Below are 15,499 nucleotides of genomic sequence, written 5' to 3'. Positions count from 1 at the left end.
GCCATATTGTTCGGTTATTAACGAAATATTTATTTTTGAAATATGAATAAACTCTTTTGAGTCGTTTTTGAGAAAATCGCCCAGACAACACTCCACCAAGAATAAACTACCCCTCGCATTTTTTTTAGGACAAACGAGTTATGCCATATTGATAAGTTATTAATGAAATCTTTATTTATGAAATATGAACGAAAACATTTGAGTCCATTTTGAGAAAATCACTGAGAAAAAACTCACCCCCTTAGTATAAACTACCCCTTGTAGATTTTTCTCAGATAAATGCTTTATACCACAAAATAGGGTTGCTAATTAAATATTGATTTATAAAAAAAGAAAGAAAACAAGATCGTTAGAGCCAGTTATGAGAAAATATCTTTTTTCTATTTTCATCGTACAGGAAACTACCCTTGTTTTGGGAGTAGGAGGGAAATAAAAAAAACTATAGGAAATACTATGAAAATCTTAAACTAAAATTTGGTGCAGATAAGTTGAACGGTATGGCCTCTAGGCGAGTGCACAGAAAAGTGTAGCGAACGGACGGACGAACAGATAGACATGTATCGAAAAATAACTTTTTCGGTGTTAGGGGCTATAATACGTGTAAATTCGTTGAAATCTCAAATTTGATTTTTTTTTTCGAACACCATACTTTCTTCTCTCATTTGTCACTTCAAAGTAAAAGGAACTCAGAACTACAGATAAAAGACACCTACTTTTACACATAGACATTATTTATTGATTTAAAACTGTTTTAGTTTGTGTCATTTCACTTCCAATTGAAAGGTTTTACAATGATTAACGGCATACCAATGACGAGACGGAAGTTTTCAGGAAGTAAATGCATTCAGAAGTCTAGATTGCATTACAGCTATCAGTCTGTTTTTATTTCTGCAATTGTTAACAGCTGTAATTTCGTCCAAACGCTACATGAAATATTTTTTGGTTGACGTCATTGTGTTACTATTTTAGTATTGTTCTCTTCAGACTTGGTTGAAGTTTTGACTTAACGGTTATACATTTTTTTCTTATTTCATCGTTACACATAAGAATAAAATGTTGTGGTGACTGGATAGATTCGAACCTACGAACATTGAGTTTTTATTCTTCAAACAATTTACCAATGGATCAAGTTTTGTCCTCACGTTAACGTACGGTTACAGGGTTTATTACGATTTAAATAAAATGGCTGGCTGTTAGAGTTTCCTGCCCAAATATTTCGATAAAAAATTTTCATTGCTTCGTACATTGTTTAGATACACATTTTAGGAGAGTGAATTTTGGTGTATATAATAATTTCATGCCAGATAAAAGCTGGATAAGTTTTAATAACATGTTTCATATGTAGTTCTTAATAATAGACTTGTTCTGGATGACGTTCCAAGGTTTAGCATTGACTAGCAGTTTTTGCTATTAATATCCCTTCTAGCAATATTGGCAGTAGACAAAAGTTAGCCCGTGTTAAAGCTTTTTGCTCCTAATTTAGATATTTTACTTTATTATTTAACGAATATATTGAAAATTGTCAGAGACACGTATGCAGTAATTTATTTCGGGAGGGGTCCGACTTCAATATTAGGATAAATTATAATAAAATTTTAAAAGATAATCCCCAAAATTAGGCTAAATTTACAGAAAAGTTGGGGTTTCAGAGGGGGTCCGGACCCCCTAGACCCACCCCTAAATGCGTTCTTGTTTGTCAGTAACATTTCCTCATTTTGAAACCCTCAAAAACTTCGGATAGACTATATAAAGGAAAACGAGTTATTTTCGATGAAATATCACTTCAAGGAGACGCGTCAGTTTTATTGCACAGTGTGGTATCCCACGTTCACAATGGCAAGAGTTTCTTTCCTCTGATTCTCTGTCATTGTGCTCTATCGAAAGGTTAGGTTTGTAACATATTACTCCTACGAACAAGCATGACTGGCAGATAGGAATACTGAACACAACTCCAGAGAAATGCATGCTGGAACTTACGTTTATAGCTACGCTTTGGTGATTTGCCCTCAAGGTCAATCGAGTGGTAATTCAGTTCCGTCTCTGTTCTTAAGCCATTTTCGTATTACTTCGAACAGTTTTGATAATGAAAAGCATGCCTCTTAATATAACAGACTTCTTTCGCGTAAGAAATCGAAACTCAGTTGGTCAGAGCAACTAGTCTGTAAGAATTAGGTTGTTAGTTAGTTAGGAGCCCAGTACGAGTAAGGGTTTTTATTACTATAGTAGTGGTTGACGTACTTCTACACCCGAAAGCTGGAATGTTAGCGGTACTTTACGTAATAATGATGTTTAACATGTTTCCTTAATGGATGTTGTCAAACGGATTGGTAGGTCATTAGGGGTTGATGACATGGATTTGGAAAGTTGTTATATTTCTGTTTTTAGTTGTGCTGACATGTAAAAGGTCGTGTCCTCTTTTTAGAGACTTTATACTGGGTATTTTTAAAAATAATGGAAATTTGAATTAAATCTGTTGATACGTCATTTTGAGAGAATATTTTATTCGTTCACATGTATAACATGTTGAACAATATGTGTGAGAGAGAGAATAAAAGATTACACGAACAATATGTGAGAGAGAGAGAGAATAAAAGATTACACGAACAATATGTGAGAGAGAGAGAATATTTTATTCGTTCACATGTATAACATGTTGAACAATATGTGTGAGAGAGAGAATAAAAGATTACACGAACAATATGTGAGAGAGAGAATAAAAGATTACACGAACAATATGTGATAGAATAAAAAGAAAATGAAATATTTGAGTCCCACCTGTTAGGCTAAAGGAGATGATGATTGTTAAAAATAAGAAGCTCAGAACACTTATAATGTGTGATACGCACTGGAATCGAACCCGGGACCCTTATTATTGGAGCTGAATACTGTATGATGGGAGGGAAATATTTATTCATACGTGACTTTTTTAATTTGTTGGTTTGTATGCATAGCATACTCCTAAAAGCAACTATGTTGTGAACGTGGTAAAACTTCGTGTACGGTATGATACACTATGACGGTGTATATACAGAGCGTGGTTTCCGTACGTTTGCTGCTGATGAACTTAAGACATGAACTGAACTTTTCCCGCGCTTTTTTGGAAAACCCGGTTGGGTAAGAGTGGTGATGTGTGCTTGCTAAAACTGGAATTTTAATACAAAGGAAGACCGTTGACACGTTTGGTAAACATTACAGAATACCGCCAGACTGATAGAAATAACTTTGGCGCCGCGGTAGGTGAACAAAAGGAAGATTGCGGACGTGGGAAATATACATCACAAATTGGGGACAGACAGACCAATAGAAATAACTTTGGTATCGTGGTAGATGAACAAAAGACATTGTCGGTGAAAACATAAAAGAAAGATTGCACATGTAAAACATCAGAAATTGTGGACAAACTAATAGAAATAACTTTGGCGATGTCGGTGAAAACATAAAAGAAAGTTTGGGCACGCGGAAGATAAACATCACAGGTTGGAGACAGACTAATAAAAAACAAGTTTTATGATAGTTTGTTAATAATGAATACAAAGAAAGTTTTACATTACGAATGGTAAAACATATGAGGTTATTGAACGCGAATGCAAAAGAACATTCACCTATTGAATGATGATCATGTTGAAACATGAAGGGGTGTTAAATACGATTGCAATAGAAGATTGTTATATTATTGTAATAATAATGAATGAATGAATGCAAATACAAAGATAGTTTGTGGCATCCGTTATTTTACGTGGACAACATGCTGGTGTATGTAGGGACATGAATAATAATAGAAGTTGTAAATAACAGATTTTATTTTAAAAGCATGTAAACTATTTATTTATTTACACGTGATGTATCTAAATCTACACATAGATGACAGATGATTAAATAGTACGCCTTATGAATACCGTTGTAAAATGTGTGGAATGATTTTACCAAAGTGAAAATACCAAATGTTGATATTTTAAAAGATTATATGAGAACATGTTTGCTATTTCTATATTTATAAAAATTCCATAGAGAATTGGAAAAGTATATGTGAAAATATTTTAATTGGCGTGGTAGGACTGTTTGAAAAAATGTTTAAAGTACCACGTGATATGATGTTATCGATAAAGTTTTCCTTATATACTGGGTATGATGAGAAGACTAGCATAGTATCATCATGGATTCGTCTGGCAGTATAGTACAACGAGAAATTCAACTTTGCAACGACGTAGATTGGGATTCTACATTTGACTTTGTAGAATCTCCAAGGAAAAAGTTTAAAACTGCGAGAGATTTACCAGATATATTTATTGACGAGGAAACTCAGTATTTTTCTCCAGCTTCACCAGTATCCTCAGAAATTATTATAGAGGAAGAAATTATTGACTTAAGAGAAGATCCAGTATTAATCCCATCATCTCCTGTTGGAGTGAGGACATCTTTACCAACACTTCCAGCATCCTCGTCATTATTAGGAGTAAAAAACATTCAACCAACATCTTTAAAATGGATACTAGATAGTAAAGAAGAAGAAGAAGAAGAAAGAACACCATCACCTGATTTATTTACTGAAGAAGAGGAAGAAGAAAGAACACCATCACCTGATTTATTTATTGAAGAAGAGGAACTGGATGGAGAAGAAGAAGAAAGAACACCATCACCTGATTTATTTACTGAAGAAGAGGAAGAAGAAATTTTGCGCTTATTTGACGAACTGGACGAGTGTAAACCTGACACACCACATGCAAGTGTTACACCTTCACCAGCACCACCATCACAAACGGAGCCCTTAGACTTATCAATGAAGAAGAAGAATGAAGAAGAAGAAGAAAAGTGTAAGTGTACACAAGTGTTTGTGGATGAAAAGTGTATTAAAAACACTATTTTAAATTGGAACCCTAATTGTGTATTATTATGTGAGGGTTGTTTTTTTGACTGTCCGCAACAAATGTCTCACCGCTGCCTTTTTATGGACATTGAAGCTTTAGAAACAGAGACATGGTTAATTTTTATTAAAGAAAATGTGAGAAAAGAACTTTATAACATATTTCGAAACTCACATAGAATGTGTGTAAATACAATCATATTTGAAGAAGAATATTTCAAATTAATAAGAAACCCAAGATATTTGAATGAATTAGTAGATATTCTACTGTCAAAGAATAAGAAATATTAATTTTCGGTGATTCTGTATATATTGTCTAACTTTTATGTAATATTATTATTATTTTGCTTGTATATTATTTTGATTGTATATATTATTATTTTCCTTGTATATTATTTTGATTGTATATATTATTATTTTCCTTGTATATTATTTGCTTGTATATTATTATGTTGATTGTATATATTATTATTATTATTATTATTATTATTATTTTGCTTGTATATATATAATATTACCGAAATAAATATATATGAATTTTATTTCTTGATTCTTATTTAATATTAAAACTTTCCTAAATAAAAGGTATTATTGACATTTTACAAGGTGAAACTCCTTTATGCTTTCTATCGTTTACTTTTTTTTTTTTTTGGAAAAGCGTTTAAAATTGGTATTTGATGAGTGTTTTATATATATATTTTTTTTTTTTACTAATACTTTGAAGTATTTAAAAGTTTGATGAGTATTTTACATTGACAAGTTTGCGATTTTTTGAAAACATAGTTTCTTGTAGCTGGTCTTATGAGTTTCCATAGGAATTTAAATGTTCGCAGCGTAGCTGCTCTTACGACTTTCTCTAAGAAAGGAGATTATAAAAATAAGATACGAACCAATAAAATATTTTAAAAACGAGTTTGTGTAACAAACGAGAGAATAAATAATCGCAGCGTAGCTGCTTTTACGACTTTCTAATTTTAAAACGAGCTTAGTATTTTCGAAACAAAGTTTCTCTTTTGAATTTGCTAAGCAAATGAACCAATAAAATAAAATAACACGAACGAATAAAATAATCGCAGCATAGCTGCTCTACCGAGTTTGCTTCGCAAACAAACCAATAAAATATTTAAAAAAAAAAACGAGCTTAGTATTTTCGAAATTATTTGTAGGTTCACACTACAAGTGTTCTGAGATTTCATAGAAATCGAACCAATAAATAAGTTGAATTTGCTAAGCAAATGAACCAATAAAATAAAATAACACGAACGAATAAAATAATTACACTGTAAGTGTTCTGAGTTTGCTTAGCAAACGAATTATTTACAAGTTCACACGAAGTGTTCGACTAATTTATTAGGAGAGAATGAATATTTTACAAGTTTACAGCGTAGCTGCTCTGAGCTTGTACACCAAGCGATCCGTATAAAAGTGAAAATGTAATTTTCAAAAAATTTTTAGAAATGCAAGTTACGAAAATGAAAATGCAAGTTGTCAAAATGAAAATGCAAGTTGTGAAAATTCAAAACCGTAAACTAAAAAAATGTGAAAAGTTTTTTTTTTTTTTCACATGCATGCAATATAAAATGCACAAACAAATTTTATGTAGGCGAATCATAACATACGGATTTTTGTTAAAGTTCTAATTTCATGAAAAAATTTTTTTAAAGAATTTTTCCCTACGTATAAATTGTAAGTCATATTTGAAACATAGTTTACTTTTACACTGTAAGTGTATTGAAAAAATTTTCGCGTTGAAGTAAAATATATAAGATGTGTAAGGAAATAAATAAAACATGTAATATAAAATGAGAAAAAAATTTTATTTACAAATTTCAATAATATATATATAGTTTACATACAGATACATTCCTTGATATATTGTTTAATACAATCTATATTTATATTAGTATATGCACAATTACATACTGGCCAATTTATTGCTGAAAGTCTTTTATCATGTGCCTTTGTTAATTTATACACATTGTTTTTATTATTATTATTTTGTAATTGATTAACAGAAGAGTTTTTGTTTTCCATTATTACTATTTCTTATGCATATTATAATGTAAATCTTTTACTAAGAATAACTCTGTAATTAACTGAATGTTATCTTTGTTTAATAAAATGTTATATAATGTCCATGTAAATTCCCAATCATCAATTTCAGTATCACAATGCACTCTTGCAAATTCTTCATATAAATCATCAAAAGTTTGTCCGTTTACCATTGTACGCCATGCATTATAACATAACATATTATAGTCCGAAGTAATACAATCGTGTTCTTCTATTTTGCTCCTGTTTTGAAAACACCCATAACACAAAAGTTCTCGTGGTGGTTTCCAACGGTCAATACACATTAATACACATTGTTCTTTTATAGAAAAAGAAGAACATTGATATTCGCAATTGTCGTATGTCTTTAGGAAACGACATTGGTACTCACAGTCTGGATTGTTGATACACATCTTTATCGTGCTCAAGATATGCTTCTCTTAAGTCAGAAATATGATAATCATTAAACGTGATTTCTTGATATGAATAATTAAATTTGTTTATAAGATGGGGAATAATGTTTACATCTATATATTTCACATGAATCTTTAGATATTGTTTTAATATTTGATCACGTGTTGATTTCTTGATTAGGAAATTCCACACAATAGTATTTAATTCTTCATCACTTTCACTCACACATTTATGATCAGTTTCTTTCTCACTACGATTTGCACAGCCTTCACAAAGTAATGGTTCAGAAAGTTTATATTTTTCTAGTAACTGTTTTACACAAACTTCATTTACTTCATTAGGAGTACAACCACACTTCACACCATTGAATATCAGAATATCATTAGAAATTGTATTTTGATTTACTACAACTTCCTCTTCAAAGGGTATTTCATTTGGATATCTGAAATTTCGTCTATACACAGTATCGTCTATGGTAATTTCCTGTGTTGGATAAATAATCCTATATTTTTCAGCGTCTTCTTCAGGAATGTCAGGATCATTTGGATGTACAAGAATAATTTTCTTTTGTTTTTCAAGTTGAAAACGTTTTTCACGTGGTGAAATGTATTTAGATTTTACACATTCACTTTGCAATAAAGAAAGATTGGTTTCAATTTCACCTTTTCGTTTCTTATTATTATAAGATGAAGAACCAGAATTTGTTTTTTGCTTTTTAACTGCGGAAACAGAATGCTTTTGACTGTACATTGTAACAACGTATCACTTCCTTTATATGATTTACTACATCTATACGCATGCGCGCTTTTATATTATATTGTGACATGCGCGAAGACCAAGTACAAGTATACATACACATCTGACATGCGCGAAGACCAAGTACAAGTATACATACGCATCTGACATGCGCAAAGACCAAGTACAAGTATACACATGTATCTGACATGCGTGAAAATTTAGCACGAGTATGCGCACGCATAGAATTTATATTGTTATGTCTAAATACATCGTGAAAAGAAATAGGTGTAATTATATAAAGTTTTTCATACCATTATTATATCATTAGAACATTTATATGTAATAATAGACATGTACGTGATTTGTTAGGGATGAAATTAATAATATTAACAATTTCATACTTTGTAACTCATTTACTAACACTTAGTGTTTGCTAAAGCAATCTTGACACAAACGATATATATATTGAAAATAAATAAATAAATTATGATATCAGAGAAAACAAGATTGGATTTTATTTCATGTGCTTACAAACTTAGTAATTCAGATAGTTTGCTTAAAGACTATGTGAATTCTTTCCTTCAAATGAAGCAGGAATCTTCAGGATTTCCTGTTTGGTGCAAAACCAAAGGAGACAAACAAAAATACATTAAAGAGTATCATACCCACGAAGGCATAGAGTTAATGGAAAATAATATTGGATTGAACCCAGGATTGAGGTATATCTCCAAGATATTCCTCAACTCGCTTTATGGGAAATGTGGACAAAGAACGGACTTGTTGCAATTCATGATTGTTGACACATTGGAAAATTTTTGTATTATCTATGGGCACAACAATACGAAGTACAAAGCGTATTACCCATTGGAGATAAACATCTTATTCTTACGTATCACAATACAGAGAATAAGAATAAGCCCTGGAAATTTTCAAACGTTGTGCTTGCTTCGTTCATCACATCGTGGGCAAGACTTCGTCTTCATGACCTATTGACTGCTGTAGGTCCTGAAGCCATATTATATTGTGACACAGACAGCATTATGTTTATACAACAACGAAATAGAGAATCCAATCTTACAATCGGATCCTACTTGGGTGAACTAACCAACGAAGTAAAAGATGGGTGGGAAATAGACAAATTTATAGGTTTTTTTTTATTATTATTATTTCAATAGAAGAATACATTATTTCGATTACAGATGACTTCTACAAGTGAAAACGAACTAACTCAAGTGGTAATCATGGCAAAACGTTTCGGATATGAAGCATCCGAAGTTGTTTACTACAGATGGAAAATGATAGTAGATAAATTTTATAGCAATGGGTGCATGTACGTAGTTTTGAGTAGAAACGATTTTTGGAAGCGTTTGGTAGATACTTATCATTCTAAGGGTGTGCGTGTACCCAATGAAAAATATTCTCAAATGTTAACAGAGTTATTAAAACAATTTAAAGGAAGACAGGATGTTATTTTGACAAGCTGTGAAACCACTGCTGATATTTCTGATTTATATTGAACAGGGTTCTTTCGAGAGGATAATATAAAAAAATCAGGCTTGTGAAAAAGTTCAAGCAGCTGACTTATTTGTTAAGGACAATGCTAAACTACTATTAGGCAAGCTTACCACAACCAAGTTTTCCTAGTTCTGGGGAACCTAAGAACTAAATTGTGTTTTTCAAGAAGTACCTAAGATAATGGATGCATCAGAATTTGAAATAGTAAAGAGTATATCAGAAACATATGTTTACTTTGGGTTAAAAGGGACAGAAATAACCATTAAGTGTATGGATCCGGAAAAATATATACGAAATCTGTTTGATTTCGGAATGACTCATGCATTAAAGGATGTTGACAAGAACACCTATATAGGAATAACTATCGAGAGCACTACCTTAAACTTAAAACAATGTACACAACATGACGTCCTAAAAAGAAATTGAACCCTGATGTATTATTCCATACAGTTGAAAATGTTTTAAATAGTAACGAACATTTTCTTTTGGAAAAAAAAAAAGGTGGATTTTAAGATCCACATTGTTAATCCATGCAAGGGAAGATGTCGAACCCGTGGATCGACCAAATATGAGGAATATACAACTCTTTTGGAAAAGTGTACTATCCCATTAAACAAGGACATATAATGTCTTTCTAAGGCTATTATCCTCGAAAAAGGTTAAGGCCAATCAAAATTGCTTTCAAGTATACAAGTTAAAAACAATCCTGAGCGATTGTTGAAGCAGGCCAAGGATTTGTGTGATGATGCTAATGTTACTATTGGACATCAAAATGGGTGTACTATTAATGATGTGAAAAATTTCAACAATACCTGACACCCAAATACCAAATCATTGTCTTTGAAAAGAAACTTAATAGTCGTGAATTTTATGGAATGTATCCTGGAATAAAGGGTAGTAAGCAAATATATTTACTGTACAAAGATAATTACTACCAATTAATAACTAGTGTACGTAAACTTTTGCTAACCGAAGGCTTTTGCGATTATTATTGTTGCAAAAAGTACAATAAAAAAAAAATCTCCGATTTTATTATTATTATTAGTATAAAGTCTTCATTTATTCAGCAATATGAAACATCTTTCATTAGTTTATATTGGTTTTTTTTTACACAAGTTTTTTTTTTTTTAAAAATTTGTATTGTGTTAATTAGTTTTCAACTCATACACATAAATATTTGAAGAAATGTTTAGTATGATAGCACTGCACTGCACTACACAGTAAGTATTTTTCTTAGATATTTACTTGAGTAAAATTTACTTGTAACGTTCACAGAAAAAAAAAAGCATGGCAAAATGTGCCTTTTTTACAGTTTGTACATGTAATATACCTACAGAAGAGTAACATTTTCATCCATACGTCTTCATATTTTTTCAATCACAAACACTATCACTATCACTATCACGTTGGTTTTTATTCCAAATTAAGAATTTCTTAAAATCTTTCTGCAAAAATATTTCTATCAGTTGATTAACAAATGTATCATTATGAATGGCATCATCATATATATGAAAAAACTGTTCTAATTTATTAAAAGTATTGTCGTGCATTTTTTGAAACGTATACCAAATTTCATTTTGTGTGTCCATATCCATAATAACACTTAGTACTTTTGTTTTCAATATATTTTTATGTAACAGAATGCAATCATGGTTTATTGCGTCTTTCAATCCACGTGCACACCCACTGCAAAGAAGCATACTTCTTCTTTTAGATTCCCACATTTGAAAAGCATTTATTAAGCACTGAATGGTGATGTGAATATTATCGCAGAAACAAACCAATACGTTTTCAGCATTAGACATTTTTTCAGTTCGACAGAGTAAACGAATTATATAATAGTTCTCAGCTTTCTTAGCAAACGAACGAATAAAATAATCACAACGTTGTTGCTTTTACGACTTTTTAATTTTAAATAACACTGTAAGTGTTCGAGTAATTTATTACGAGCTTTTTTAATATTTCGCAGCGTAGCTGTTCTTAGGAGTTTCCATAGGAATTTAAATGTTCGCAGCGTAGCTGCTCTGAGCTTGTGTACCAAGCAATCGGTAAAAGATACGAACCAATAAAAAAAAAAATAAGAAGTGATCAAACTAAAATAAAAACACTAGCCACAAATATCTTCATTGACCACCATACAAAGAAGAAGAAATCTTTTCATCGACTACAAACAGTACAAGAATATTCTTATGTCACTTTCTTAACCGCGGTATTTATACTTTTCACCGTGGGATGTAATGACATGTTTGAATTAACCAATGAAAACAAGTTTAAGGTAAACCTCAAACTCATAGTTCCCACCCCCTATTAGTTTTAAATACTATTCTTTTATTATCCAAATTAGCTTGAATATTTCATCTTTGCATCAGTTTCACAAGCGACAAAGTCACTCAGACCGTTTACTGCGCCTGCTTGAATTTCTATATATGCACATTGAAAGCAATAATTAGAAATCACTATACCTGAACCCCAATAGCTCCTTTTGTATTTACTTGTCTTTTAATTAGCCTGTTGGATTTCAACGTATCAATAAATAATGCTTTTAAATCCATTTTTTAAAAATATACTTTTGGTTATTGTACATTTAAGACATGGTGGATTACTTCCTTTTGTGACAACTTTTAGTAATGAGTGGTGCTATCTTATCTACAGAATACTCCACACTTGAAAAATTTATTACAGTTGTTATCATAAGACAATAGTTATTGAACTTTCGCTAAATATGTTTACAGATAAAGTATTGCGTACAATAAGAAGAAACAAATGCTATCGAAAACTCGTCAAATGTTAAGGATTCTTGTAGACAATCCATGTAGTAAGTTGTGAATATATGTTAAAACTGAAGCCTACATTATGTATTTGATCAGTGCTAAAAAATACCTGTGAATTTTCATTAGGTATGCTATATGTTAAAAGCTTAGGAAAGAAAAAACTAACACCAACTTTGCAATGGGAAAGGAGAATAAACTGTTTCACAAACTTCTTCTTCTTATGTCTGAAGTTTCATGAAAGTAAAATTTATTTATTTGTACAAGTAATCACCGATTTATTTCCTATTTATCTGTATTCTTTTTTCATGTCTATATGACATATATTCAAAGATCATTTACTTATTTAAACAGGTTTTTATGTCGATGCGTTAGGTTATATATTTCTATTGTATTGAATTAGATTCAATCTCCCAACATGACCCTCCTCCTCCTCTTTGCTAAACGGATAGCGTACATGTTATCGGTGGTAACAGACCACAATCATGTAGGAAATCATCATCATTTTATTTACACTTTTTTTTCACGAACAATAACTTTGTAAGATTATATAAAATACCCCATTACTGTTCAAAGGGGAGGTCAACTAAACTACCACCTTTTCCTATCATTTCATTTAACCACTTGTTTTTTTTAAAAAAAAAGGCAAGTAGAATCAATTTTCAGTTCAAGTTCTTGAAAACAACCATCTTTTAGTATGTATTAATCTTACTTATTTGACACACATTTGTTCATTAATTTTACTTATGTACTGTTCAAAACAGAAAAGATTTGTTCAAAGATTTGATGATAAGTACGTTAGCAATAGTTCACTATTGTTTTCTTATCGAGACCAAACTTTTATTCTTTCATAACAGCTCCGTCTCAATGATTCACATTCAATTTTAACACTTTTGAAAATACAATTTCCTTGAGCATCCAATAAAATTATATGGATTACTATGCTGACAAAGTTTCAATGTTTAGTTTTTTCAGTGCTAGTTGGTTTCTACAGTTAGACTTTTTTTTTTTTCATTAGGTATTCATTTATCAATATAGGATTATAATGGCTTAATGATAAAGCAGTCATTTTCACTGCTTAGGATTTTTGGTTCGATTACCGTTTGCATTAATTATTTCATTTGTCATAGCAAAGCTATAAGGGCTCAGTGGTAAAGCGTTCATTTCCACTGTTTAGGGTTTCTGGTGCGATTACCGTTTGCATCAATTATTTCATTTCTCATAGCGGAGTCATAAGAGCTCAGTGGTAAAGCGTTCATTTCCACTGTTTAGGGTTTTTGGTTCGATTATCGCTTGCATCAATTATTTCATTTCTCATAGCGGAGTCATAAGAGCTCAGTGGTAAAGCGTTCATTTCCACTGTTTAGGGTTTTTGGTTCGATTATCGCTTGCATCAATTATTTCAACATTTTTTTATGACAACATTAAGTTTGGATTTATTTCTTATAAATTGTGCTGAACAAACAACATGTTCTCCCACTTCTTCATTCCGCCAATTTCATAACCTTTTCTAAAGTGATCCAACATAATCGTGGGACTCACAAATTTCATTTATTATTCAAAATAATTTCATAATTAAGCGTACACAGATACCATAGTAAGTAAGTAAGTATTTTTTTTTATTTCTAAGAAACAATTTTGCTATTTAATCTTTACATTTATTCAGAGTTCAATTCCGTGCTGCACAAAGAAAATATTCTGATGGCAGCATTAACTATCTAAACTGAACTGAACTGAACTAAAGTTCTTTTGTCTTTGGGGATTGCAATGGGTTAGTGGTCACCTTTCGTGCTTGGGGGTTGATCCTAGGATGCTCCAATTATTTGATCATTTTATGACAAGTATTTGTGTTTCTCATGGCCGCTTTTTTTTTTTATAAAGTGTCTAAGAGACAACAAATCTTCATGACCTAAGTGTACGGGACTCCATTTCATCCAAATAGATAATAGTATGCCAATTAACATATATGTCATTCTACACTGAAACCCTTTATTTATATTTACCTTGAATAGTTGGATATTATTGTGTTTTTGCACAAAATTTTATATACAAAACCGTGGCTCGCAAATCCACAGCTTCAAACCCAAAAGAAATACCTAGTTAATTATTCAAGGAATAAAAAAAAAAAACTGATTTTATTGTATGTTCCCTAGCACCAACTACATTTTAGTGTTCACAGAAGAAAAAGTATTCAAATTCTCTATCTTGTTTTTAATATGTTCGCAAATACAATTTGCTCCGAGTAATTTATTAGGAGAGTATCTTTTATTCACTTAGATATTCTTCGAACATCTTATACATGTGAGTGAATAAAATAAATTCATTCACTCATCTTAAACGGATTTAATCAAAAAGTAAAATTCAGACTTTTCTTTCAGTATACTATCATTTAATAGCAACAACTAATTAGTAAACGAGAATGTTGTTGTTGTTGTTGTTTTAATTCTTATTTATGGACACCAGCAAATATCTCATTACGCTTGTTTCACCCTACAACTACGTATTTTGGTTAAAAATAAAAGGAAAACTCAAGTACAATTTGATATTGAAGGGAAATCAAATTATTTATGATAGCATAATTAAAATCTTTTCAATGGTAACTGTTAACTGAATAGTACAACGTACTGAAAAGCATAAAGATTTTTTCCTGCTTTTAAAAAACTCTTCAATGGTAACTGTTAACTGAATAGTGCAACGTACTGAAAAGCATAAAGATTTTTTCCTGCTTTTAAAAAACTCTTCAATGGTAACTGTTAACTGAATAGTGCAACGTACTGAAAAGCATAAAGATTTTTTTTTCTGGGTTTTAAAAATTCTAACAACAATTTTTATTCTGAAAATATCTTTTCTATGCTTCGAAACGTTACTGTTAATAAAAGGTATCTATAAGTTCAATATGACACGGAAAAAAAAAAAAAGTTAGACATTTTTTATGACCTTTGTTAGGTAGGTTTTAAAAATTCAAAGGAAAGGAAACTCAAAATTTACCCATTTACCCAAAAAACATGATTTATTTACAAGTATTTAAACAAAAAATTTTTCTTTTAGTTTTTTTATTTTTTGAAATCGCTCCCATTTATTATACGCTGCTATAAATACAGCGTCTTCCCCATCTTCTAATATCAATAAATCATCATTTTTCCCCCTCCCC

General features: G+C 31.0%; 1 protein-coding gene across 1 annotated transcript in view; it reads left to right on the top strand.

Annotated features, from left to right (window-relative positions):
• The first annotated feature begins 4,153 nt into the window (after nt 1-4,153).
• The window catches only part of LOC145679133 (uncharacterized), a 31,598-nt gene continuing 20,252 nt past the window's right edge, over nt 4,154-15,499 (top strand). Inside the window, exons 1-2 of the mRNA XM_081749726.1 lie at nt 4,154-4,496; nt 4,656-4,811. Coding sequence (XP_081605852.1) covers nt 4,154-4,496; nt 4,656-4,811 — 499 coding nt within the window. The remainder of the gene's footprint in view (nt 4,497-4,655; nt 4,812-15,499) is intronic.

The sequence above is a fragment of the Thermobia domestica genome, chromosome 2 (genome assembly GCF_964235325.1).
Source record: "Thermobia domestica chromosome 2, izTheDome1.hap1.1, whole genome shotgun sequence".
In the NCBI taxonomy this organism is placed as follows: domain Eukaryota; kingdom Metazoa; phylum Arthropoda; class Insecta; order Zygentoma; family Lepismatidae; genus Thermobia; species Thermobia domestica.
Note: the sequence above shows the minus strand (reverse complement) of the source record. Positions and strands in the feature narration are given on the sequence as shown.